A 27,201-nucleotide genomic window follows, 5' to 3' on the forward strand; every position below is an offset into this window, starting at 1 on the left:
GTATATACCTAGTAATCATCGAAATATATCGCTTAGTAATATACTTACAATAATGTCAATAGGTAAGTACGGAGGTACTGTATACCCAAATTGCCAGCCTACACTTGGCCAGCGTGGTGGACTATGGTCAAACTCTTCTAATTTTGAGAGGAGACCCTTGCTCAGTATCTAGTGAGCCGGCGATGGGTTGCTGATGATAATGATGATGATACTTGCTTGAATCGAGCTGCAGCCTTGCGGCTCTAAAGCGAATAAACTTTATTAGGCAAGTGGGATAAAGGTTTGACACAAAAAATCCATATAGCGATAGGTCGCAGTGTGTCGCTACGATAACAAAAACTTTGGTGGACCCCTCTCATTTGTATTTTTTTACGTTTTGATGGAAATGCGACGGCAGGTAGACGGGGTCCTCTCGCGAACTTTGTATGTTTAACATCCCTATCTACCTTTTGCTTTCTTTTTATTAGATCTACATATTTTGTTCAATGTAGTTACCTATCTACCGCTCGAAAAATGGGTAGGTACCTACTAGGTAGGTAGGTACAGCGTAAAAATTAGATACCAACAAAATCCACGTGGACGAAGTTGAGGGTATCCGGTATGATCTAGTCACCTAGTGTTCAAATATACAATAGGTACCTACCTACAATCAATATTTTAATGGGAAATTACAATATGAACTGGAGCCGCGATCGGAGTAAACTCATACCATATACAATTATAGGTACATATATTAATCTATGACCCATACCACACTACGCCGTGTATTACTTACGTTACAGGTGGAGATGACTATCGGGGAATGAGGCGGGGGGACGCACCGCACGTTCACCCGCACCGGGCTAGCGCGGGGGCTGTGCGGGTGTGCAGGGCGTTCCCTCCCCTATTGCTATCTCGACCTGTCGCGTATATACCTTAGGCGCGGCGGCCGTAGGGTTGACCACAGAGTAGGATGTACCTAAATTCTTAGATTTATTATAGTTCTCGTGGCTCAAAAAAGCCAGAATCCAAAGTAGTAAAGCCAGTTTAAAAAAGGTGTAGTAGATAGTACTGTCAATAACGTAGATAGAGTAATATAGGTAGATGCAGGAACGTTTGCTTTCTCATTCGCACTAAAAAGAGAGCACAGATAAAGTTACTAATGATAAAGTAATAAGTAATATAAGTGATAAACAGAGACGCAGCTAACCTATTTTTTGTCCCTTATCGTGTAACTGGTTTTTTTTCAAGAATACATACAACTTACATACAAGAAGTTGCAAAACAAACTTTGAGAATTCGTGGCGTAATTGTATTTCTCATGAGTTATTTACTTGTTTTCACGTAAAAAACGTTTAATACAAATATTGTTGATCGGTTAATACAAATATTGACTACTAAACAATGGTAATAATTTTCGTGTTATTTATCGTTACGTCGTGCTATCGCTATCCCATATCCGGTTACACAGTACTTACATCTAGGTACCTATTATTCCTACGGTCAATAATTTGACTTTGACAATATGTGACATTTCACGTGACATTAATGACGTAAACGACGTAAACAAAAACAGCGTTATCGCTTTATAGCCGCTAAAAAACAATATAAAATTAATGCTTATTAGTTGCTAAGCGAAATAATAGTTAAACATTGCTTAATAGTAACTATCAAAGGCAGTGTTTGGAGTAATAATACAGTTTCAGTTAAATATACCTACATTATCTTAAACAGACGTGTCGCAGAATGGAGTGTACAAACAAGGTAAATAATGTTAATTTGAACTCGAAAACAAAATGTTGTAAGAGAAGTACTATTAACTAATATTTTATTGAATGTGATATATGAAATGCTTGTAATTTTTAGAATTTCCCTCCACTAAAGAACGATAGGTTATTAAAAGCGGCATGTGGCAAGGAAGTGGATAAAGTCCCGGTTTGGGTGATGCGGCAAGCAGGACGTTACTTGCCAGAATTTCAGGCAGTTCGAGCGCAACATGATTTCTTCACTGTGTGCCGGACACCCGAACTAGCCTGCGAAGTAACTCTGCAGCCATTGAGACGTTATGAACATTTGGATGCATCAATCATATTCAGTGATATCCTGGTCATACCACAAGCATTAGGAATGACTGTAGAGATGCACCCAGGAGTGGTATGCCTAAAATTTTATTATCTTAATTTTAAGGGTTCCATACCTCAAAAGAAAAAGCACCCTTATAGGATCACTTTGTTGTCTGTCTGTCTTGTCTGTCAAGAAACCTACAAGGTATCTCCCGTTGACCTAGAATGATGAAATTTGGCATGTAGGTAGGTCTTATAGCAGACATTAAGGGAAAAATCCGAAAATTGTAAATTTGTTGTACCTACATCACGAAAAATATTAAAATGTGTTCATGAACAATTAATTAGTATTTTCAACTTTTAAAGTAAGATAACAAAGTAAACCAAGTGGGGTAACATATGAAAGGGACATTCTAAAAAAGATTTTTATTTATTTTATGCATATAATAGTTTTTGAACTATCATCCAAAATATCGAAAAAATACGAATGTAGCACCCTCGGAGCTTGAATCTGACTCGCACTTTGCCGGTTTTTTCTCTGATGATAGAAAGTTTTTATTGTAACTACTTACTGTTTTTGTTTTATTTAACTAGTTAACTCCAGTAGTTATTTTTGATTTCACAATTTCTTGATGGCTTGTCAAAGCACTAAGTATACATATTTTTTATATTGTAACAATGTTGGTTCATTTTATGCTAAAAACACTTTTCAAATATCTAAAGATAAAAAATGAAATAGCTATTTTCCATCATTGTTTCAGGGTCCTGTTTTTCCTGAACCTCTGCTAGATGTATCTGAAATAGATAACCTTAAGGAAGAAGGTGCAGTATCAAGATTGAAGTATGTAGGTGATGCCATTACCTTAACCAGACATAAAATTGAAGGAAAAGTGCCATTAATTGGTTTTACAGGAGCACCAGTAAGTTTGACTGTTTCAATGAAATATGAAATGAATTTAGTTTTTTCATGCATGTGCCATTAATGATAATAATATGTCAACTCTATCAACGGTTGGGAAAGCAGATTCTAATAATTTATATATTTAAATAATAATGCTCAATCAGTGCAAGCCTAAGCAAACTCGGCGCCCTAGGCAAATTACTGGACAGACACCACTTGAAACTTTGCAATCAGTACCCATTTATAAAAGCGAAAGTGTGTTTGTTTGTTGGTTTGTTGGTTTGTCCAATCTGTCGTGAAATTTTGCATGGAATTTTTAAAGACCTGGAGATTGACAGCTACTTTTTATCCCAGGAAATCAATGAGTTTCCGCGGGATTTTTAAAAACCTAAATCGGGTGCGTCCCGGGCATCAGCTATAACTTCTTATAAATTTAGCAAAACAAAGATACAGGTACAAGATTCGCGAGCGAAATAAGTGCGTAAATTTTCTTTAATTTTACACAAATGATCCGTAGGTAGGCACTTGGGTACTAAAATGTTCAAGCTACAAACTCCCATAAACTCGCTTTCCAATATAAGCTTTTAACACTTTCAGTTTACCTTAATGGGGTATATGATAGAAGGTGGAGGCAGTAAGACTATGTCGAAAACTAAAGATTGGCTTGAGAAGTACCCAAAAGATGTTCACAGGCTCCTTGGTCTATTGGCCAGAGTTATTATTGATTATTTAGTGATGCAGGTAAATAACTATTTAATTTATTTGAGAAGTTATTAAAGTCAAATAATTAAAGTCATAATACAGTCAAGATCAAAGCATTCTTTCACTTGGGAGGTAATAAAGTGGAACAGATTTTCTATGATAGTAATAAGTAGCCACCATACCCAACTTAGTCAATTTAGAAATTATCAATTCTTAAATAATTAGAACAGACGTCCCACTTACAAGGGCTCAACACACAAAGTGATCAAGAATAGTTGATTAATTGGGTCTTGGCTGTAGTAATAAAATGACGTGCTCTTTTGTATAGCAGCAGTTTATGAGTTTATTATTTATTCATTATTAAAGAGAATAATTTAAAAAAAAACATGATTTTTATTTATTTTCAACATGAACAATGACGTTACAAGGCGTAAACGACCAATATTTTTAAATTTCTTAACATAAAAATATTTTCCCGCAGAAATTACTCTGTTTTACGTTAAAAAATAAAAAAAAATAGAGTTTTACGGATAGTGACGTCATTATTCACCTTCTGTGAAGTTCATGTTAAAAAAGGTAAAAAAATATTCCTTTTAATAATGAATTCTAGCCCCATACACTACTGCTATACAAAAAAATCACATAATTTCATTACTACAGGTAATGTTTACTTTAAGGTTGACAGTGGAGCTCAGTTACTGCAAGTGTTTGAATCAAGTGCAGATCATCTCACAAGAGAACAGTTCATAGAATTTTCTGTGCCATATTTGAAAGACATAAGAAAAGGAGTACAAGCAAAACTTCAGGAAAGACAATTGGACCAAGTCCCCATGGTAAGTGTTTAAAATTGAGAAGCTGGTGAACAGAACTGGAATAGCAGAACCAGAATAGTCCACGAAATTAAATTTTACAGGACAGCAAAAAAACTGGGACTATGATTGATTTAAGATCTTAAGAAAAATTAGTTTAACCTAGTTTTGTTTGAAAACGCACTTTTTGAAGCTATTTTTACCTGCTTAGAACCAGTTTTCATTGAATATAATAACAGGAAACGTAACTGAGTCAAGACACAGGGAATAGAAAAACTATTATTTATTATCTCTATATTGCAATTGGTGAGACTGGATAATCTATAATATAAAAAAACCGGACAAGTGCGAATCAGAGTCGCGCACTGAGTGTTCCGTAGAACAATAGTATTTTATCGACATTTTGGACGATAAATCAAAAACTACTTACTAGATCTCGTTCAAACCAATTTTCGGTGGAAGTTTGCATGGTAATGTACGTCGTATATTTTTTTTAGTTTTATCATTCTTTTATTTTAGAAGTTCAGGGGGGGGGGGACACACATTTTACCATTTTGGAAGTGTCTTCAATATCATTTTTGAAGACCTATCCATAGATATGGGTTTGATGAAAAAAAAAATTTGAGTTTCAGTTCTAAGTATGGGGAACCCCAAAATTTATTGGTTTTTTTCTATTTTTGTGTAAAAATCTTAATGCGGTTTACAAGTTTCCAAGTTTCAACAGTATAGCTCTTATAGTTTCTGAGAAAAGTGGCTGTGACATACGGACGGACAGACAGACAGACAGACATGACGAATCTATAGAGGTTCCGTTTTTTGCCATTTGGCTACGGAACCCTAAATATGAATCACTAAATGTGTTGCTCATCGCAAATCTCGAGAACAGCTGAACCGATTTCGCTAATTCTTTTTTTATAATATTCCTTGAAGTACGAGGATGGTTCTTACGGAGAGAAAAATTTAATTCAACCTCATCCTCAATTTTATAAACTCCACCCGAGCGAAGCCGGGGCGGATCAGCTAGTAATTAATATAAATTATTCCTACAGACAATTTTTGCAAAGGGAGGTGGCCATTCTCTAGATGTACAAGCGCAGATGGGTTACGAAACCATTGGACTAGACTGGACAGTAGATCCTGTTGAAGCCAGGAAAATCGTTGGAAATGATATTACATTACAGGGCAATCTTGACCCGCAAGATCTATACAAGCCTCCAGTAAGTATGAAACAACTAACTTTTGCCTGCCACTTTTTCTTTAGATTTAAGGTTTTCTAAAAATCCGATAGGTCATAGGATCCCTTTATTTTCTCGGGATGGATACATTTACACTCAAAAATGCAAGCTATCTCTGTCTGTGTTGAGAATTTGAAGCATGAAAGTATCAATGGATAGTTTCAGATTTATAAAATTTTAGCGGCGATCATTGCTGTCAAACGTCACACGTAACAGCGGCTAAAGAGAGACAGCAATAACTACAAAGCAAAATAAGAAGGGAGACAGCAAATGAACTGTCGCATTGCTACTGCTGTCGCTACTGCAACGTTTTACGTTATCATCCCGCCGATTTTAATAAATCTTTCACCATTAATCAGAAGTATTTCATATAGGTATATTAAATTTCGTTATTGAAGTAAAATAAATACAGAGCGAAGCCGGGTGGATCAGCAAGTAAAAAATAAAATAAGATAGAATAGCTTCTATACTAATTTAAATATTTAGAGCTGATTACTTCCAAGGATGTTAAAGTTATGCAGATCTCAAGACTATTTACAAGAATCTTTATATTTCAGGAAGAAATCAAGAAATTGACCGTTGAAATGGTCCAAAAGTTTGGTAAACATCGCTACATTGCAAATTTAGGACATGGAATAACGCCACAAACTCCAATAGAAAGTATGACTGTATTTACCGAATCAGTGCATGAAGCTATATGAATTATTGTTTCGTTATGTTTTGTTAGAGGTTATGGAAAAAATACAGTTTTAATGTTTAATATTTTTATTTGACTATTATCTTAAAAGTATGTGGTTAAAGTTAAATATACGGTTACATTGTATAAGCAGTTTTTGAGTTTTGACTTGTGGCTGGCATGTCTTCATCATGACTTCCAGCCGACTTTTTCACATACTGAAAAAAAAAGAATAATATCATGAATTACAGAATGACAACTACAGTACGCGGCCAAAAGTAATGTACATCGACCTTTAGGAGGAGACAGCAGATTTGTAGAGCGTTATCTCTGTCGTTGAGATCGACAAAACGTCATATAGGTATGAGTGACAGAGACAACGCTCTACAAAGCCGAAATGTCATTCTAAAGACCGATGTACATTACTTTTGGCCGCGTACTGTACCTACTTAAAAACTTGACAGAAAAACTGTCTCATTAGTGGTTAGCATGTTCCACCGCAGATGTCGGATCAAAAAACAGGCATTGGGTTTTTCTGTTAAGAAATTCTTAGTACTAGCCCGGAATTGGATAGTTGACGGTATTTCATCCCCGTGTCTCGGAGAGCACGTAAAGCCTTCATTCCTGCGCCTGATTTCTCTCCGGCTGTGTCGTATTTCCGTTCCATTGGGCTATGAGAGTGAGGGAATAGAGGGTGTTCCTGTGTTTAGATACACACTTGTGCTCTGTAATATCTCCCGTGTAGTTGACTAATCTGTATAGAGATTGACCACGTTGGCCGAAATTCGGTCGGGAGGACATTATTATTATTACTTGAACAACTTGTAGTCTATTAAATTAGTTTAGAATAATACACAGACCATCCACCAAAAGTTTGACAGGTAGTGTGGTGATCATTCATTGACAGAGTGAGTTGCAGTCATCATCATCAACCCATCGCCGAACTACTGAGCACGGGCCTCCAATACACTCTACAGTACCCGGCAAGAAATATTGTACATCGACCTTAAGAAAGAGAGAGAGAGCAGTTTCGTAGAGCGTTGTTCGAGTGACAAAACAGATATGAGTGACAAAGACATCGCTCTAGGAAAGTGAAATCTAAAGGTGATAATGACAGCTTCCGTGTTAGCCCTCCAGAATAAAATGCCACATGCAACAACAGACCCATTATAGTTTATCTAATTTACACTAACCTGTGGATTAACTTGTATTTGTTCATCCATTTCTTGAATGTACTGGTGCAGCTTGGTGCAGGCAGCCATTTGCTGTTCCAACACGCACAGAGTCTCCGGCGACGCATACTTCTCCGGACTGTCGAGGAATACCACCATGCCGTCTTTTTGATTTATCATAGCGTAGATTTCGCCTTCTTCAATCTGAATAAAAAAGAAAAAAAAAAACGATCCAAACACTACCTAAGACATGTTACGTTTATATTACATGCTGTATGAAATCCGTTCTCGCTCATAGAGCATAGAAATAATTAGGAATTAAATATTTAAATCTATATAATAAAAGGAAAAGCTGACTGACTGGTCCATCAAACACAGCTCAAACTACTTTTTTATTTTTTTTATTTTTATAGAGATAGCGAGCAAACGAGCAGGCGGGTCACCTGATGTTAAGTGATTACCGCCGCCCATGAACATTTGCAGCACCAGAGGAACCGCCGATGTTCGCGTTCCCGCTTGATAGTAGCTTTGATCGCGCAGGTTTGGGTGATCCGTTATACTTACCATATTGAGTATGTAAGTTTCTGCTTGAGCGGGCCCCGAAAGCTGCACACGTGATGCGACGTCACTCAGCGAAAGAGTCAAAAATGTTTTTGTGAGCCTTTGAATATTCTTTTTATACATTGAACTTAGCACCTGTAAAAATATTTGAAGAATTAAGTTTATATTCTCTTTAAGTTGGTCAAAACTAATCATAAATAATACAAAATAAACATATCTAGTGACCTAACAGAAGGACAACTAGAAATAAGAAGTAAATATATATTATAACAATAAACACTATTGGGAGAAAAGTTGAATATTTTTAAATGAAAATGAAAATAGTTGATAATTGAAATATTTTCTCTACTATTATAAAATTGAAACGGTTTGTGTAGGTATTTAAAAAAATTCACGCTAAATCCGAAAGGTTGTAGGTTGAAACTTCAAATATTCCCAACATAAGCTTGAAGATAAAAGGAAAATTCTCAAGTTTAACCTGCTCAATAATGTACTCAAGATGAGGTACTAACCTGATTAACCAAACCCATATTCTTGTCTCTCACGAAAGTTTCCCTGTGCTTTATAGCAGCATGTTGCGAAGTGCCCAGCTCATGATACGCGACTGACAATGGCTTGAGGAAACGGCACACTACTTGTGACGTGTATTTAGGCATGGGTTGTATCTATAAACAACAGGATTGTGATGTGGTCTAATGTTATGATAGTAATAAATAATTAAATTAGGAAAAAAATATCCTGTTATGTTTGCTATAAATCTTATACCTACCTGCCAAATTTCATGATTCTAGGTCAATGGCAAGTACCCGGTAGGTTTCTTGACAGACCGACAGACAGACAACAAAGTGATTCTATAAGGGTTCCGTTTTTCCTTTTGAGGTACTGAACCATAAAAATATACAAAACTTCTCTTAAGAAAGCTTCCGAATCAGCCAAGCACGTAGATTTTTGCATGAGTCAAGCATTTTGACCGTTTACAAGGTTGCTTGGCTTGAGTCGAGCATTTACGTGCTTGACATGTGATTGATGCGATTTTATTTATTTTTTGCTTGACGCGACGTTCACAGTGTTCGATGAGAAAAGCGCCGTTTGCTTGATCAAGCCGCTTGACGGGCGCATCAAGCAACTTGATCAAGCAAAACAAATCTACGTGCTCGACCGTGTCGGAAGCTCTTTACTTATGCAGCTATTATTTATGTATGCTCAACTGTGGTAAACTACGGAACCGATTTCAATCATCAATTCGTTATTATGGTTCGAGTGATAGAGATAGTTTATTATTAGTTAGTTTAGGGGTCAGGATTCCAGAAAGTTGATTACTGTACTGAGTTGTTTAAATAAATAAATATTATTATTATATATGATATAATAAATACATATGTTTTATAAACATCCAGTGGGAACTGTTTGATTTTACGGGATAAAGTCACCTATATCTGTGTTAGAGATGTTACCTATCTCAGATGCCCTTGATGCCCGTGACTTTATCCATGTGTATTTTTTTTAACCTGTGGGGGCATAGCTGTTAGCTTACATCCACAGGATGGATCTACCTTTCATCATAGTCGGTTGATCAGGGTGCAGTGAAAAGCTAGCAGACAGACACATACTTTCACATTTATAATATGTATTAGAATGGGTAGTACAGATTATGAAATTAAATTGCCATTACCTTTCCATGTAAAATCAATGAAACTAAAATGTATTTTTTGTAAGCTTCCAACATTATGTGAGATACAACCATAGCTGGTACTGTAACAACTACTTCAAACAAATACAGGGCTCTATCATAGTTCTTCATCGCTGTGTATATCATTCCTCCATAGTAATAGTAAAGAAGAAAATGTTTAGAGTCATTCGCACCACCGAGCTGAAACAAGCATTTTAGCATTTAAACTTATGTGCATATACATATAAAAATGTGCATGTAGTGTTTGCTTTTAAATGATACAACGTCATGTAATTTAACTTTATGTAATTTAAGATTATTTTCGTTAAAGTCCTAGCGTTTCTAGCGTTAGCTATCGTTTAAATTTGTAGCGTACACTAAAATTTAGAGTCTTTAAATTTAAAATTCATGTACCATCCTTTTTTAGCAATATTAAAAGGAAAAGGATCCAGATTATCTAAATTTAGTTTAGCAAAAACAACAGAATCCAATATAATATTATGTAGATTATGATCTGAGTCAAATGTTAAAATACCTCAAAACCAATGCCTGTAACATCAGTGTCCAAGAACTCAAGCGCAGGTTTCATGCATTTAGACAATAGGCATAACTGGCACAAGTCTGCATGGATAGATGTCAATTGTGAATCAAACAACTGAATTTTTCTAATTGCTTTCTTCAAGATTTCTATACCTCTTATGGGTTGTTTCAGTTCAACAAGGTGGTCAGTCAGAAGATGGCATAAGTCTGCATCTGTAATCCATACTAATATTATAAATGCGAAAGTGTGTCTGTCTGTCTGCCTGTCTGCTAGCCTTTCACGGCCCATCTATTCAACCGATTTTGATGAATTTTGGTACAGAGATAGATCGCGGGCATCATCTATGTAGTTTTTAATAATAACAGTTATATCCATATGTCAGAAATACCAAATCAGAAATGAGGAAATCCGTACGAGAACAAGAGTAACTAACATAGCTCAACAGAATGCAAAGCTGAAGTGCCAATGAAATAATATGTTGGAGGACCGGATCACAGTGTTGTGTGTCGAAGTTCCTACAAGAGAGTTTGTCTAGCAGTGGATCCCTATTGGTTGACAAGATTTTTTATTTAATTTTATTTATTATAGGACAGCGAAAACTATAACAGACTATAATATTAAAATAAGTTTCTTAGATGATGATGATGATGATGATGATGAACACCATAGTTTCAAGTGGTTCAAACAAATAATTTTCTCTACTTATATTTTTAAAATAAATAATTCAGCTGATATTTAATGTAAATGTAATAAACATGATTTATTTTATTATGTAATTTTTGAATTTTCAAGTAAAATCATCAGAATTTGCCATAATCTATATGTATAAAAGGAAAAGCTGACTGACTGACTGAACGACTGATCTATCAATGTACAGTAGGGCGATTGTCTAAACCTGCATCAATTATTATTACAATCTCAATAATCAGAACAATTATTGTTCTGATTGGCTGAATTTGTGTGATTCTTGTTGCAACGATGCATTGTAGCCAATAGTGAGCAGGCGTTAACCAATCGGAGATGATTGCGATTGTGACATTGTAGCTGTCATTCTCCCGCAATCGCGCAGCAGCTTAAACTACTGGACAGATCGGGTAGAAATTTGGCATACAGAAAGCTTTTATGACGTAGACATCTGCTAAGAAAGGATTTTTGAAAATTCAATCCCTAAGGGAGTAAAATAGGGGTTTGAAATTTGTGTAGTCCACGTGGACGAAGTCGCGGCAATAAGCTAGTATCATAATAAAAACAAGTATGATGGTATACTTACAAAGCTCAGGACAAAACCGAACTTGTTCACCATTACAGTTATTAATAAAATCATGGACTTGCTGAAACATTGTTGATCTATCCACATCATTGTTGCCCTGAAGAAATTTTAAAATCAGTTTTTTTCATGCCAACATAATGTGCTAGCAGTATCGTATAGTATATTATAAGGAAACTACTAGATTATTTCGTAATAAGTCCATACTTATTGTTATAAATTGAAAGTGTTTCTATCTATCTGCTAGCTTTTCACAGCCTATCCATCTAAGCGATTTTGGTGAAATGGGACGGGGATGGCATAGGCTACTTTTTGCCCTGGAAAATCAAAGTTTCCTTGGAATTTTTAAAAATCAACATGGGTAATCTCACTAGCAATGTCTAGTACTCAAATAATACTAATATTAGGTACACCATAACAGAAAATAATAATAGGCTATTTTCATTCATCAACAAATGTTTATAACAAGTGTTTTAAATTTAGTTTTATAGTTGTTAGTTAATTTTTCAAATGCTCTTATTTTAAAAACTAGTTTTAAACAAAAAATCTATTGTTTTTCCAACTCTGGATATTAACAAATGATACACCTACAACTACATCATAAATATTACTGATTCATCTTACAGGCGGCAATGAGAATTTAGCAACTAGCACTGCTAGCACCCCAAGAGAATGTTGCTGTATATCTAAGGTCTCCAGCACAGTGTTAAGATGGGCACTGTTCCTCTGCAACACTTCATCTGACTTTCCAATAGTGTCACATAATTCCCGGAAGTTTCCTGAAGCACAAATTGTACAATATTTTATTGTCTTGTACTAAATAAATAAATAAATAGAAGTTTATTTCAAGACTCATAAAAATAAGTTACACTAAATGCTTAAAGTAAAATAAAACTAACATTTTAATAACTTTCCAACAGTGAGTAGTCTCCAATATAATCATCCGATTCTGAATATTCTTTCACTCATAGATAGCTACATTATCTTATTTCCAAGTGCTGCAGATATAACTTATAAATTATTAGATTTTTAATTTGGAAAGATTTTACTAATTGGCAAAGTATATTATTATATTACACATTACACATAAGTATATACCTATTATTAATTGACAGGACACTACAGACTGGATGCGGTATAACATGAATCCCGCTTATTCTACCAAGTATAAAAGTTAATACCTGAAGCTGAAGAAGTTCTCACATTATTAACAAACTGTTCCAACGATGAAGCCATTGTATTTAACTTTTTAAACTTTACAATATTGTCAATAAGACTGTTACAAACATAAAGGCTTTTCTGAAATCAGAATAATCCGTAATCAAACCAGAAAGCAGAATTTACGCCAGGCCAGCTGCCAGCATTCAATAAAAAAATCAAAATCCCGGATGAATAATAATTAAATGAACCTTTTACAAATCGTCAACACAATAAATAGATTTTTTTTTTTTTTTTTTTTTTGTTCTTCTGGCTTTACACAGATTAGCCAATGTCAGGTTTGTTATTTATTAAAGTTTAAAGTTAGGGAAACTATGGATAAAATTGAAAAATCGGGATTTGGAATTTGAAAGGAAAAGGATAAGGTTTTCACTAATCTAATAATAATATACCCACATATATACTATAACTTGATATCATTTTTTTCTAGGAACAAAGCTAGAACTTTATAAATATTTGAAGAATTAGTATATAATAAACAAACTATAGATGTAGGAAATGGTATATGCAATGATTCGAGATGAGCAAGAAAGGCAGACCGATCATACAAAGTGCATGCAAAGAAAATATGGTTCAAGTCCCCATACTCCCCACAGGAACAGTAAGGATCGGGAACAATTTTCATCTTGTACAAATGGGCTGGTGTACAAACATGACCCAAGCGTATTCTACACAGAACAGAGGTGACAGTTTTGGAGAAAACTAATCGACTGAACCATGGTTTTCTCGGAATGGACGTCTGAATTTTTCTATAATGTTTACCTACTGAACTATCGTTATTCCATACCCCATCCCAGGTTTCATACAAATATACTTTGGATAAATTTATCAGGTCAGAACAATAATTGGTGTATGGGACAGTATCTCCAATGCGTATAGCCTCATTTGCCAATTGATCAGCTCTTTCATTTCCGAGAATGCCCACATGGCTTGGTACCCAAGCTAGGACAACATCGCAATTTCTCTGTGAACATTTATATAAAAGATCTCTAATCCCAAAAACAATTGGAGACTGTTTATGGGATTTGAATGGAAATCTATTAATAGCTTCTAAAGCACTGCGGGAATCAGAAAATATTATGGTTTTCGGTATCTTTAAAATTAAAACATATTCTAAAGCTTTAAGTAAACCATAACATTCACCGGTGTAAACGGAAGTTTCAGGTGGAAGTTTAATTTGTTGTATACCTTTATATTGTGAATGATATACCCCAACCCCAACACAACTCTTATCCTCATGCTTAGAAGCATCTGAGAACACATAGTGCCTGTCGGGCCATTTATTATTGACGATGTTAGTAAATTCCTGTTTTGGATTAAGGTTATCTTTTAATTTTAATCCTATATCGAATTTAATTTGCGGGACAGCAATAAGGCTTTTGTAGTTATGCTGGTATAGAGGAAGAGTAATACTTCGATGGGTGGGAGCTCCCAAACTTTCATATTTTCTAAGACTTTTTACAAGACATGGAGAGTCTTTATGGGTCCAGTAATTGCAGGTATCAACCTGATATGCAAGTTGTCGTACTTTTGAAAATAACGGATGGGAACTTAGCTGTAATGTACGAAAAAAGTATTTATCACAGAGGAATTGTCTTCTCATATATAGGGGCGGATCACAACATTCCACCTGAAGACAATTTGTCGGAGCCGATTTCATCGCACCTGTAACTAACCTCAAAGCCTTCGACTGGATCATATCCAGCTTTTTAGCTGCAGTTGTATTACCAGGGTGTAATAAGAATGTTCCATAGTCTAAAACACTTCTTATTAAAGCATTATATAACAATCTCATTGTAAAAGGGTGTGCACCCCACCATACTCCTGTAAGGCACCTTAGAATATTCAAATTTCGCTCACACCTTAATGAAACATATTCAAAATGAGGAACTCCAGTAAGTTTAGAATCTAATATTACGCCTAAAAATTTTGTCTTATCTTTAACTGCTAGCGGAATACCATTGTAATTAATATGAAGAGATGGGAGATTTCGCTTTCGAGAAAATACTACAACAGAGCTTTTAGATGGTGACAAATCTAGTCCATTATTATATAACCAACACTTTAAAGCATTTAACGCTAAAGTTAACAATTCACTAATATTATCCAAAGATGGCCCAGCAACATATAAAAGCAAATCATCTGCATATTGAAGCACATTTGCATATCTGCTAACAGAAATGTCCAAATCGTAAGTATAAATGTTATATAATATAGGGCTCAAAACAGAGCCTTGTGGCAAACCCTTCCACACAGTTCTATATATAATTTCATTTTCAGACGAATCTAACGAATACTTTATATATCTTTCGTACAACATATTTACAATAAAATTAATTAATAAATTAGGAATATTCAGGGCTAGCAATTTATTTTTTAAAATCGAGATATTTACATTATCATAGGCGGCATTTATGTCTAGGAAGGCAGCAACCAAAGACTCATTTTTAGAAAAACTTAGTCTTATGTCTGTGGTAAGAACGCTCAAGCTGTCAAGGGTACATTTACCTTTCCTAAAACCAAACTGGTTTCTTGATAATAATGTATTATGTTCTAAAAACCATTCCAGCCTGATTTTAATGAGGTGTTCAGCAGTTTTAGCTAATACCGACGATAATGCTATTGGCCTATACGATGTTGGATCTGAACTCGATTTATTCGGCTTCTGTAATAAGATCAAAGTTTGGGACCTCCAGGATTCGGGGACGATACCCGCCATCATAACGTTGTTGATCAAAGAAAGGTAGTACCTGAGGATATTGTCGTCAAGATTCGATAAGAAGGAATAAGGAATCCCGTCTTCCCCTGGTGCTGAATCCTTAGTCGATGACAGTACGCCTTTCAATTCGTTAAGTGTAAATGGCGAATTCAAATCTACATTATTATAATTATCATTAGATACTATTAGGGGCGTTAAGGCCATGGGACATTCAGGTACATAAGGAGGACCCAAACGATCCATGATTTGCTCTGCTAGAGCTGGAGATATTTTATTCTGTTGTGAATCTTTAAATGCAGATCTAAACCTTCTTATATTTTGCCAAACAATTGAAGGTGAAACATTAGGATTCAAGGATTTACAAAACCTGTGCCATCCTTCATATTTCTTTACCCTAAGTAGCTCCTTAGTGGTATTGGCAATTTTTAAGTAATTATCAAAATTTTCATCCGTCATATTTTGACAAAATTGTTTTTCTGCTGCTTTCCTTTCTTTAACAGCATTAGTGCACTCTACATCCCACCATGGTGGAGATGGAATAAATTCCATGCACTCACCCCTTTTTACTGGAAAAGTTTCATCTGCAGCTTCAATTAAAGCTGCAGATAAAGCTTGTGAGGATTCTAATATATTCAAATGACTAATTTCAGGTAAATTATTGATTTTCTTTTCAACAGCTGCACTATACAAACTCCATTTTGCATCTGTCAGTATGTTTTAAACGTGGCTGTCTTACATGTTTTAGAGGTTTTTCAAAAGGGAAAGTAATAATTAGAGGGTAGTGATCACTACCACCAGTAGATTCATCGGTTGACCAGGTGAGAGATGAAGCTAGATCAGGAGTGCAAATGGACAAATCTGGAGCACTAGGTGGCCATGCCAACCGTGTTGGAGACCCAGTATTAAGAATGCACAAGTTATGGGAGCTTATTAAATCTAACAACTTTTCTCCATAGAAGGTTGATGTGGAACATCCCCATAATTCGTGATGAGAGTTAAAATCCCCTAAACATAAAAATGGTTTCGGTAAAAAATTAAAAATTTCATTTATTTCATTAAAGATTTCATTATTAGGACGAGAGAAATATATAGATACATAACATATACTATTTACAATAACTGCAATAACAGATAAGTTATCGCTATGTACAGGTAGAGTGATAGGTGTAAATGTCAGAGTATTTCTGATGAGTATGGCCACTCCGCCATACCCATCAGGTCTGTCTTCTCTGAGACAAACATACCCCGGCATTTTGAACAAATATTCCCCTCTCAACCATGTCTCTTGGAGACAGATTAGAAAGGGATCATGTTTATTAATAAGATACATTAAGTCTTGTTTTCTACTGTTGAGGCTCAGGCAATTCCACTGAATCACTCTGGCTCTGTGATCCATTATTATTAGAGATTTGATATAAGGCTTCAATTACTGTGGCAACGTGGGACGGTGTAACTATATTTGATTGTGATAATAATTGAATTAATATTTTAATAATGTCTGCCATGTTCATGTTATTTTCAGAATTATTATTATTAAAATTAAACTTTTGTTTAGGTAAAACAGGATCTCTTATTATTTCTGAGTGAGCAGAGCGGTCATAGCCTTTGCTATGCTTTGAGGGTGATCTTGGCTTTATAAAGACTGTTTTTTTATACGAATTCGGCACTGAATTTGAACTAGATGGAAGTTTAGATTTTTGGGGACCATGTATATCCTGTGATGAAGAGGATGGCACAGGCGTTGAAACCAAAGCTTCGGCATATGACATGTTTGAAACTGGTGGATGTATTTTAATTGCTTCCATATACGAAATACAACTTTTGCTCATGGTTTCTTTTATTGCTCTCTGTCTGTTATGCTCTAAGCATTTTTTATTTATGGCTTGATGGGAACCTTTGCATAGGCAACACCGGTAATACTCTTCCTCTACCTGACAAGTGTCGCCAGAATGCCCTTGGCTACATTTATAACACTTTGGCACTGACCGGCACTGATTTTTGACGTGTCCAAAACGGCAACACTGGTAGCATTGCACAGTGGGGTAAATATATAACTCTACAGGTAAAGCAGTGTAGCACATATATACCCGGGTAGGCAGTATTTGCCCATCAAAAGTAACTATTACCGTCCCCGTGTTAATGAATTGGTTTACATCATTCACTACAATTTTTCTTTTCATCCTCCTGATTTTAATGATTGGTCCGCAACCAAGTGGAACACTCATATTGAGTAAGACTTCCTCTTCAGACCAATCATTAGGGACACCTTTTACCACACCCATGCGAGTAACATTAAATGTGGGTATAAACGCCCTGTATTTTGCGGGTTCAAGTATTGGGTTTGTTAAAAAATTGTTGGCATCCAAGTAGGTAGAAAACGCCATACTAATGCGATTTCTACCTACACGTTTTACGCTTCCGTTCACAACACCACTAAATTTGTTGTTTTTTAAAAATCTACCAAAAGTTATTGGGTGTAGAGTTGTTGAGCTATCAGTTTTTTCAATTTCTTTTTGTACATGTATTACATATGGGGCATTGTCGGATTGTTGATAATAAGCACGACCAATTGGCACACGCTTTGGCAATGAAGATTGATTACTATTATCGGTGGGATTTGTGGATTCAGTTTGTGGATTTGGGTAAGGGGTATTCTGAACTTTATTATTGTCAGGTTCACACTTGCATTCACAACTGTACCTTTCTCTTCCATCTCGACCTTTTGTTTTCCTTTTTCTTTTGTTACAGGTCATACAAATGCGTGAAAATATTTTTCTTTTTAACGGTTGGTCGGCATTGGACACAACGGAAACGTCAGTGTCCATTGACGACTCAACTGCCGCAATTAATACGTCCATTTTAGATGTTATATTCAACGATCCTAGGGGATCAGACCCCCCGGGATCGGGAGGCCGAGTTTCCATAAGTTTGAAATGAAAACTATACTAAATTTAAAAACTTACCTATATATACAGCTAACTACAATGAAAATGTCACTAAAACTACAATATTAACACTATAAAACAACACCAATCCTTTTCCAAATTGAATTTACAAATTAATAAAATCAAAGCACGAAAAATTCACGTCCGCCAAGTACGAAGTTTCCCGCCCTTTTTCCAATAAATAGATTTCAGTAAATACTTCTACTTTTTCCACACTTTTTCAGCTGTTCACCAAAGAGTATATAATCACTACGTTTCTGTTCACCGACCAGAAATAAAAGCAGCTGTTCTTACTTCTTATCAAAGTTCTTTGGTTTTTATATTATACCACCGACCAGAAATAAAAGATAAAAGGTATTATACCAATGTACTCTATGGTTCTATTTTTTTTTTTATTTTTTTTACGGCCCTGGATAACAGTTCTTTAAGGCCTGTGTGGTTCTAGACCACTTCTAGACACAGAATATGTTCTCTAGACCACAGATCATATATACTAAAGTCCAATTCTAGACAGCTTTGGTATAGCTAAATTTCTGTATGAAATGGATGACTGAAATGGACACAGCAGCAACCACAGAATAATAACTCATTAAATAGGTTATTCTCTTTGACTGTAGTTTAAAATTTACTCTGTGGTTTTAAAAAGTCAGTCGGAACTCCGAACTCCGTTTACGGGGACCTCAGAATAAGGACTGTTAGAAGTAGCCCTATTGTGACACTTACTGTTAGAGCGAGATGCATTTTAGCTCTTGTTAGAACGTGACAAAATGATTATGCTTTGTCCTTATCACCATGGCCACTTTTTTTTGTTTGTCAAAATGCATTTGTACATGAGTATTTGACAAACAACGTGAAGTGTAGAAGGAATGACATTTCACAAGTAAGAAAATCTGCTTGAGCGAGAGGGACTGAGGGGGCCACGCTAGTTGCAAATCTGGACATATCTGTGACGGGGACGCTTACTCTATGTGCTTGTCACATTGTACAATTACTCTATGGTGTGTGAAGTGTGAACTGTGAACATAATCCTACTCTATGGTGTGACTGTGAGGTGAAGTGAAGTGTGAACGAGTTCAAGAAATTGAAATTTTGGCTAATACTTTGGTTATTTTTCATTGAATTCTTTTAACTCTATAAAAACATTAATAAGTACTTCTAAAATGGTAAGCGACTTAGTTAATTTATGTTCTAAGTCATTCAGTTTTATACTAAGCAAAATTTCAATGTAACAATTTTCATAGAGTTTGTGGGGCCGCACATGTGCACATTTTCTTATTTTATTGCTGTTTTACTCGCAGGTTTCACTCAACCCCATCAGGATTTTAAAGAATGAGGCCGAAGAAGAAAAGGCCGAGATAGCTCGGATGTCCAGTTTCATTGGAGCTATTGCTATCGGTGATCTTGTGAAAAGCACTCTTGGACCAAAAGGCATGGACAAAATATTAGTTTCTATGGGTAGAAATTCTGGACAGGTTTGTTTAATACTTTCAAACTTTTAATAATTGAACTGGAAACCTATATTATTTAACTATGTTATATCCCATTTATGGGCTATATGACTCTTATGTTCTAGTCTTTTTGAGCCATCTTGGTAGTAAAAGCTCAGAGAATGCATTGGTAAGTAAGTCCCATCTGATGCAGTTTCGTTTAGTGGGATAAATTTGACTTGGTTAGGCAGAATTCTAAAATTCATGAGGTTTCTTTACTATGGTTCCAATCACCAAAGTTTGTGTACTAAATTATTGTAAGTACGTACATGTATGTAATGTTCCAGGTTGAAGTCACAAATGATGGTGCTACTATTCTAAAATCAATTGGCATTGACAACCCAGCTGCTAAGATCCTGGTAGATATGTCTAAGGTCCAGGATGAAGAAGTTGGTGATGGTACAACATCAGTTACAGTCTTAGGTAAGTTATTGCTTGTGATTTATATATTTTTTTCCAGATACTAAGTTTCCAGATACTCATTATTTGAAATTGAATTGAAAATGGAATTGAAATTGAAATATACTTTATTGTTCGCCATATTATAAAGAAACACAAAGTAAAACATTACACAACAAAAATAGTAGTACAATTTGGCAGCCTTATAGCTTTGAAGCGATCTCCGACAGGCAACCATGTAACAGTCGAAATTTGTTAAAAGAAATAAATACTGCATCTCTCACATGCAGTATTCCAGTATGGTGTAGCACTAATAAATTTTAGTGCTATGGGTGTAGCAAAAACTGCCACACCCATAGCACCACCGCCTTCATTAAACTGCATCACTTGCCACCAGGTTGAATCACAGTCATAGGCTAACTTGGATTCCAATAAAAAAACTTTTTTCTTCTGTGTTAAGTATTTATAATCATGCATTCAGTCTTCTGACTATGCAGTTATGTATTGGACTGGTATTTCTCATTTTATGATTAGTTTCCACTAGAAAAAGTCATACCTAGCTGGATTAGGGTAATTTTAGATGTAGAATGACCCTAATCCAGGTTCATTTGAATAAACAACTAATAATTGTGGTTTTTATTTGGCAGCTGCTGAGTTGCTTAGGGAGGCAGAGAAGTTAATTGAGCAAAAGCTCCACCCCCAGACAATAATCGCGGGGTGGAGGATATCTGTGGAAGCTGCCAAATATGCTCTCGCCGAAGCCAGCTTTGATCACCAGAAGAACATGAACGAAGCAGCACTGAGGACTGACTTGGAGAACATTGCTCGTACCACATTGAGTTCTAAAATTCTGTCAAACCACAAAGAGTGAGTTTTGTTTGAAATATTTCACTCTGTTTTCTTTGTAAAAAAATGAGTGAATATTAAGGTTAAGCATCATCCAAACCTGTGAGACTAAGGCATCTATGAAGCTGAAACCTCACCACATACCTATGCAACAACAACAGTTAAGTAGGTGTGAATGTATAGATTCACGTTGTGGACTCTCTCGCATCCTGCGTCCATAACACCCAGATGTGGCTGTGGCTTTACCCTAATATTTTTTTTAAAAATATCTATCAATACATTCAAAAGGATAACTGACTGATTGAAATATCATCATACAACTTAACCACTGATGGTTTGAGAAACCTGAGATTTTGTATATGGTTTTCTTCTTGTAGACTTACCATTGCTATATTTAGTTTATTTTCTTATCAGTATTCATTTCTTAAGTGACCTATTACAATTATTGCACTGCATTACATTTTTTTTCAGACATTTTACCAAGTTAGCTGTAGATGCAGTACTCCGATTAAAAGGTTCAGGGAACCTTAAAGCAATCCAAATAATCAAAATTTCTGGTGGACTCTTAGAAGAATCATTCTTGGATGAAGGATTTCTTCTCAACAAAAAGGTACTGTCTTTGCCATTTAACTTTTAAAAAAAATTTAATTTAATTTAATTTAAAATAACTTTATTGTTAATAGATTTACAGAGTGTAAGAATACAGGATACACTTAAAAAACAAAGGGCGACCTTATCACTAAAGTGATCTCTTCCAGGCAACCCATACTTAAGAACTTATAGAACTGTAAGACGGGGAGTCGCCCGAGTTAGTTAAAACTAACTGTTATAACTAAAAATAAAAATGTGTAACAATTCAATAATATGTATTTCTTTATTTTTAATCAGAAGCTCAAATACCAATTTTCACAGACATAACTTGAAAAATGACTGACTTTCATACAAACTTTCACCTCCTATTTAGGGGTGGAATTTCTAAAAATCCTTTCTTAGTAAGCCTATGAGGTAATAGGAACCTACAAATAGAAATTTCAAGTCTTTTATGTGTTTAGACAAGTATAAAACATAAACTTTTTTTTAGGTTGGAGTCCATCAACCCAAAAGATTGGAAAATGCGAATATTCTGATAGCCAATACTCCCATGGACACTGACAAGATCAAAGTGTTTGGCTCAACAATCAAAGTGGACTCTATGGCTAAGATTGCAGAGCTCGAAGTGGCTGAAAAAGAAAAGATGAAGGATAAGGTTAACCAAATCCTTGCACACAAATGCAATGTATTTATCAATAGGTGAGTGCTCATTCATTAAAGTGATTTATTTAACACTTATAGGTTTATTAATAAGATCAAGCTGTGATAGCTTAGTGGTTAAGCCGTAATCTAATCCTAATCGGGAGGTCGGAGGTCGGATCCCGGCACACACTTCTAGTTTTTCGGAGTTACATGCGTTTTAAGCAATTTTCACTTGTCCGATGAAGGAAAAAAAAGATTTTCCTAAAGTGTAAGAAAAAGTCAAAGTAAGTGTAAGAAAAGTAATTTCGTATGAAGTCTGCACAATTCTCACTTAGCCAGCATGGTAGATTCTGAGGAGACCCCGTGCTCTGTATTGAGCCAGTGATTGATCATGATGACTACTGACGTTATATTATTTGAACAATCGTTGGTAATTTTTATGTATATTTAGGACACATAATTAATTTTTTTTACATAAAATATGTTGTGTTGAATTCTGACTAGGCAGATTAAAATAATGGTAATTAAAAATTTGTGGTGTATATTTAATAGCTTTATTTTCAAGTGTCTTATTATTTTTATAGGCAGCTCATCTACAATTACCCTGAGCAGTTATTCGCGGACGCTGGTGTCATGGCCATTGAACATGCCGATTTTGATGGAATCGAACGTCTAGCGCTGGTAACTGGTGGCGAAATCGTTTCCACGTTCGATTCTCCTGATAAAGTAAAACTTGGACATTGCAAACTCATTGAACAAGTAAGTAGTTGTTGAGTATGTATTACGTATTAGGTAATATGTACTATTAGAAAATTCGATCCTGGCATCTCAAATCTCGCGATCCCATGCCTTTTTAGTTCCAAAAATTTCAGTATTCACTAAATTCCGGGTTTCGGGATTGACAAAAATTTTAAAATGTGTCAAAAAAAATATTATTTAAATAATTTAAAAAATATGGCGGTCCGTTACTAGTCTTGAAGTCGTTGATAGTGTTGAATAAACGTTTTAGGTGCTAATTGGTGATGAATGCCTGATCCGGTTCTCGGGTGTGGAGTTAGGCTCGGCGTGCACCATCGTCATCCGCGGCGCCACGCAGCAGGTCATCGACGAGGCGGAGCGCTCCTTGCACGACGCGCTGTGCGTGCTCGCCGCTACTGTGAAGGAGCCCAAGGTCATCTTTGGCGGTGGTGAGTTTGTTGTAACTGCTTTGGCTTGTCCGGCCCCATCTTGTCAAACTGTAACCATACTACCAGGGAGGTATGGCAAATAGCAGTTGCCATCCTTGGGGCTACGCAGCAGGTCATAAAAAATGAGCGCTCTGGCTCCTTGCATGACACGAAGTGAAAGGTCATCTTTAGCGGTTGTGTTTTTTTTAACTGGTTGGGCTTGCCTGGCCACACCTGTAGACTTTATATGACGTACCATGCAGCTTGTCAAACTGAAACCAGTTCTCATCAGCGACGCCACGCAGCAGGTTATCCACGAGGCGGAGCACTTCACACACGACGCACCATTCATCTATGGTACTTCTTATACGCGCATGTGGCACACATAGGCCAAGCGCGCCAAGGTACCTATGGCGAATGGTAGTTCTCATTATTTCAACGATGATGAGTTTGTTATATGTATGTTACTAGTTTGACTTGCCCGCAGTTCCATTTGTAGATACGCGCGGCGGCGTATATTACGAGTTAATGATTTTATTGTTATATCCAATAAATTATATTCATACACATCCTTAGGTGCGAGCGAGATGTTGATGGCGGATGCAGTGTCCAAAGTGGCAGCGCGAACTGCCGGCAAGGAAGCCCTTGCGACAGAGGCGTTCGCCGTGGCGCTGCGCAGACTGCCCTCCGCGGTCGCCGACAACGCGGGCTACGACAGCGCAGAGCTCATCGCGAGACTGCGGGCGCATCACGCACAGGGAGAGAACACTATGGGACTCGGTGAGTGGTGTGGCACTGCGCAGACTGACCCCTGCGCTCGCAGACAACGAGGCTGACCTCTGCGCTCGCCTACAACGTGGCTGACCTTTGTGCTCGCCGACAATGCGGGCTACGATAGCTAGACAACAAACTTGGACGTCTGCTGATCGCCTGAGTTAGTACCTCTAGTTCAGGATTTATGTAGTGGAGTATACATGAACGTGTCTCCGCTGTCCTTCCGTCTCTGTCTATCAGCGGGCTGTGTCTTATAAACCGTAATAGGTAGGGAGTCGAAATTTTCACAGAATGTGTTGCTTTAGAAAATTCAAAATAGTTGCCATGACAATTGAAAAGTTAATAAAATAAAGTGTTGTACGATGATACGGAAAACGAGTCCGACTCGCACTTGACCAACTTTTTAGGTTAGTCTGAAACGTAAATCAATAAATAAGTAGTGGACGTCGTTATGAGTATTTTTTCCTCTTTAGACATGGATAACGGGCGCGTGGGCGACATGAAGACCCTCGGCATCACAGAGTCCTACGTTGTGAAGCGTCAAGTGTTGTTGTCTGCTGCGGAGGCCGCGGAGATGATACTGCGCGTTGACAACATCCTGAAGGCGGCGCCGCGTAGGCGCGGGCCTGACCGTCGCCCTTGCTAATTGTTTACTAATATAACCATTAAGGCCCACGAGCCTCCACATACGTGTACACCATACTATTAGCATCAGCGATTGCTTTTCGAAAGTTCAGATTTGCAGTTGAACTTGTTAGGTTACACTTCATACGCGCTTCTCCATACAAACTTAATACATCCATTGTTCTATTATTCGTTGTTCTAAATCTAAGCTAAGTAACGATTTATCTCTTCATTATTTATGCTCGACAACAAATATAATAAATATAATAAAATTATGATTATTTGGAAAGTTATAAATGACCCTAGCTTGACATAATATCTCTATTTCAGGCCAAATATTTGAGGCAACTGCATAAATAAAACAGGTGAAAAACTTTTGTTTACTTGGTGGCTTATATCGGAAGTTGCGCAATGACCACACCGACAACGCTAGTCAAAGCAACTACTAAACTCGAGATTTTAAAACAGCGATCAATCGCAGTGATTCTCTAAAAAAAACCGCTAATTGTCGATGATAAAAGTATCGTATATGATTTGCTATAGAACTGTATCAAACGATTTTTTTAAAGTGTTTAAAAATCATAGAAAAGTCAATTTGATTGGCCACAGTGATCTAAAACCATAGGAAGTCTATCTTCATCTATGGTAATTGGTAGATACTATAAATTACTATGCTAACTAATATGTTCCTGATGCTATGCTGGTATCACTATAATGATCATGTATAAACGGGTAAAATGCGTACAAAATAAGTTCTCACATGCCATTTTAACTTTGCGTCATGTCATGTCTAAAGAACACTTTTGACATGACAGTTGACACAGAGTTAAAACGGCGCATGAGAACTCATTTTGTACGGACTATATTTGTTTTTTACAATGATTGTAATCACTACATGAATTTCGCATATTTATTTTTTCTGCACTTGGTGGTGTGATTTGAAAGAAAACATTACTTTTTAATAGTAAAAATGTTCAACCATAATTATACCACTTTATATTTTTGAATGAAGGTTTCCAAACCAATGTACGCGCGTGGCCATTTCTTCAGACACTTTTATTATAATTGTATCTTATTTTGCTTCATTAATTATACGGTTTGCATTTTTATTTCCATTATAGTGTTATGAATATTTACCTAGTATGTATACTTGCTGCATAAAATGTATACAAAGTTTGAGCGTACGGCGTACCAGTACTTTAATTTGTGAACGTATTGTAGGCGACAATGGAAGTATCTGTTAATTTTAGTATTGCTAGCAGGATTATCACACAGAAGTGTTTAATGTATTTAGTTTAGCTAGGTCGAAGATGCCTTAATTTTAAAATGTATTAACAAATTTAATAAATTTTAAATAATTTACTAATTCGCTGTTTTATTTTTAACTATTAAGCCGCGGCCTCGACGACAGCGGGAGGCGGGGACGGGAGCGGTGGCGAGAGCAATTCGATACGCATTTGTTATGCTGCCCGGAAGGACAGTGGCTGCGGCATCGATGGGCTGCGGTCATTGGATGAGATTGCGACCGGCGCTACAAATTATAATTTGTATTATCGCTCCGATCCCGCCCCGCTCACCGCTATCGTCGAGGCCGCGGGCTTATTACATGTAAGATGATTTACCTACTCCCAAGTGAAAAGACTTTGAAATATAAGGCAAGACATAGACATCTGCTAAGAAAATATTTTTGAAAATTCAACTCCTAAGGGAGTAAAATAGTAACTCTGAAATTGCTTAACCGATTTTAATAATTCTTTCGCAATGGCGAATGGAGTAGTTTTCCAACGGGAAACCTCCTTTATCCAGAAGTAACATAGAAACCTACTTTACTACTATATATACTATTTATATAAGGTACGGACGAAGTCGCGAGCAAAAGCTGGTGACATAAAATCGAATCTAGAAAATCATCAAAATTTCTCAGGTAGGTAAATGCGTAAAAAATGACTCCTCACGCATCATTTTAACTTAGTGTCAAATTTCATGTCAAAAGTACGATTTTATTCCTTTTTTTTAAAGTGAACTGCTTTTTACATGACAGCTGACCCATAGAGTTAAAATGGCGCGTGAGGAGTTATTTCGAACGGACTTATATTGTGTAAATTTGCGTAGGTAGGTAGGTACTTTATATACTTTACGTACTTTACAAACAAGTTGAAACAAATCGGATTTTTCGTCACAAATTTTCAGTTATATGAATCTGGGACGATAATGC

The 27,201-nt window shown here is 36.2% G+C and overlaps 3 protein-coding genes and 1 long non-coding RNA gene across 6 annotated transcripts; 3 read left to right on the forward strand and 1 right to left on the reverse strand.

Moving 5' to 3' along the window:
- Positions 1-1,193: 1,193 nt before the first annotated feature.
- Urod (uroporphyrinogen decarboxylase) lies at positions 1,194-6,518 on the forward strand. Its single transcript, XM_034969332.2, has 7 exons — positions 1,194-1,743; positions 1,846-2,133; positions 2,804-2,962; positions 3,541-3,684; positions 4,323-4,478; positions 5,504-5,671; positions 6,247-6,518. The coding sequence occupies exons 1-7, from the start codon at positions 1,726-1,728 to the stop codon at positions 6,388-6,390; spliced, it is 1,077 nt and encodes a 358-aa protein (XP_034825223.1). The 5' UTR covers positions 1,194-1,725; the 3' UTR covers positions 6,391-6,518.
- Positions 6,437-18,684, reverse strand: CSN3 (COP9 signalosome subunit 3). Of its 3 annotated transcripts, none has more exons than XM_069499409.1 (11): positions 18,645-18,684; positions 12,985-13,014; positions 12,757-12,874; positions 12,200-12,354; positions 11,579-11,675; positions 10,303-10,520; positions 9,771-9,968; positions 8,611-8,763; positions 8,102-8,233; positions 7,559-7,741; positions 6,437-6,583 (listed from the first exon to the last, which is right to left on the reverse strand). In XM_069499409.1, exons 3-11 carry the CDS (start codon positions 12,809-12,811, stop codon positions 6,503-6,505), a joined length of 1,272 nt encoding a protein of 423 aa, XP_069355510.1. In that variant the 5' UTR covers positions 12,812-12,874; positions 12,985-13,014; positions 18,645-18,684; the 3' UTR covers positions 6,437-6,502. The 3 variants fall into 3 exon arrangements, with proteins under 3 accessions (XP_069355510.1, XP_069355511.1, XP_034825221.1); XM_069499410.1 differs by having other exon boundaries at positions 12,985-13,003; positions 18,633-18,684; XM_034969330.2 differs by lacking the exon at positions 18,645-18,684 and having other exon boundaries at positions 12,757-13,011.
- LOC138402515 (uncharacterized) lies at positions 14,849-17,345 on the forward strand. Its single transcript, XR_011236893.1, has 2 exons — positions 14,849-16,162; positions 16,258-17,345. It is a non-coding gene; the product is annotated as an uncharacterized lncRNA (long non-coding RNA).
- An 810-nt stretch (positions 18,685-19,494) lies between the features above and the next one.
- On the forward strand, positions 19,495-26,352 carry CCT2 (chaperonin containing TCP1 subunit 2). The gene is made up of 10 exons (XM_034969366.2): positions 19,495-19,620; positions 19,756-19,929; positions 20,232-20,367; positions 20,991-21,210; positions 21,661-21,799; positions 22,271-22,479; positions 23,007-23,181; positions 23,432-23,609; positions 24,165-24,368; positions 24,836-26,352. The coding sequence occupies exons 1-10, from the start codon at positions 19,618-19,620 to the stop codon at positions 25,006-25,008; spliced, it is 1,611 nt and encodes a 536-aa protein (XP_034825257.1). The 5' UTR covers positions 19,495-19,617; the 3' UTR covers positions 25,009-26,352.
- The last annotated feature ends 849 nt before the right edge of the window (positions 26,353-27,201 follow it).

The sequence above is a fragment of the Maniola hyperantus genome, chromosome 6 (assembly GCF_902806685.2).
Source record: "Maniola hyperantus chromosome 6, iAphHyp1.2, whole genome shotgun sequence".
Taxonomy (NCBI): domain Eukaryota; kingdom Metazoa; phylum Arthropoda; class Insecta; order Lepidoptera; family Nymphalidae; genus Maniola; species Maniola hyperantus.

What these genes read in the sequence shown, in the direction of transcription:
- CCT2 (XM_034969366.2), top strand. An exon ending in TGCAATGTATTTATCAATAG is followed by an intron (nt 22,480 to 23,006) that starts GTGAGTGCTCAT and finishes TTATTTTTATAG; the next exon opens with GCAGCTCATCTACAATTACC. An exon ending in CAAGGTCATCTTTGGCGGTG is followed by an intron (nt 23,610 to 24,164) that starts GTGAGTTTGTTG and finishes ACACATCCTTAG; the next exon opens with GTGCGAGCGAGATGTTGATG.
- Urod (XM_034969332.2), top strand. An exon ending in TTGGTTTTACAGGAGCACCA is followed by an intron (nt 2,963 to 3,540) that starts GTAAGTTTGACT and finishes TAACACTTTCAG; the next exon opens with TTTACCTTAATGGGGTATAT. An exon ending in AATTGGACCAAGTCCCCATG is followed by an intron (nt 4,479 to 5,503) that starts GTAAGTGTTTAA and finishes TTATTCCTACAG; the next exon opens with ACAATTTTTGCAAAGGGAGG.
- CSN3 (XM_069499409.1), bottom strand. Translation starts at nt 12,811, where the DNA reads ATGGCTTCATCGTTGGAACAGTTTGTTAATAATGTGAGAACTTCTTCA. An exon ending in CTAAATTCTCATTGCCGCCT is followed by an intron (nt 11,676 to 12,199) that starts GTAAGATGAATC and finishes AAATTTCTTCAG; the next exon opens with GGCAACAATGATGTGGATAG. An exon ending in ATATGGGTTTGGTTAATCAG is followed by an intron (nt 8,234 to 8,610) that starts GTTAGTACCTCA and finishes ATATTTTTACAG; the next exon opens with GTGCTAAGTTCAATGTATAA.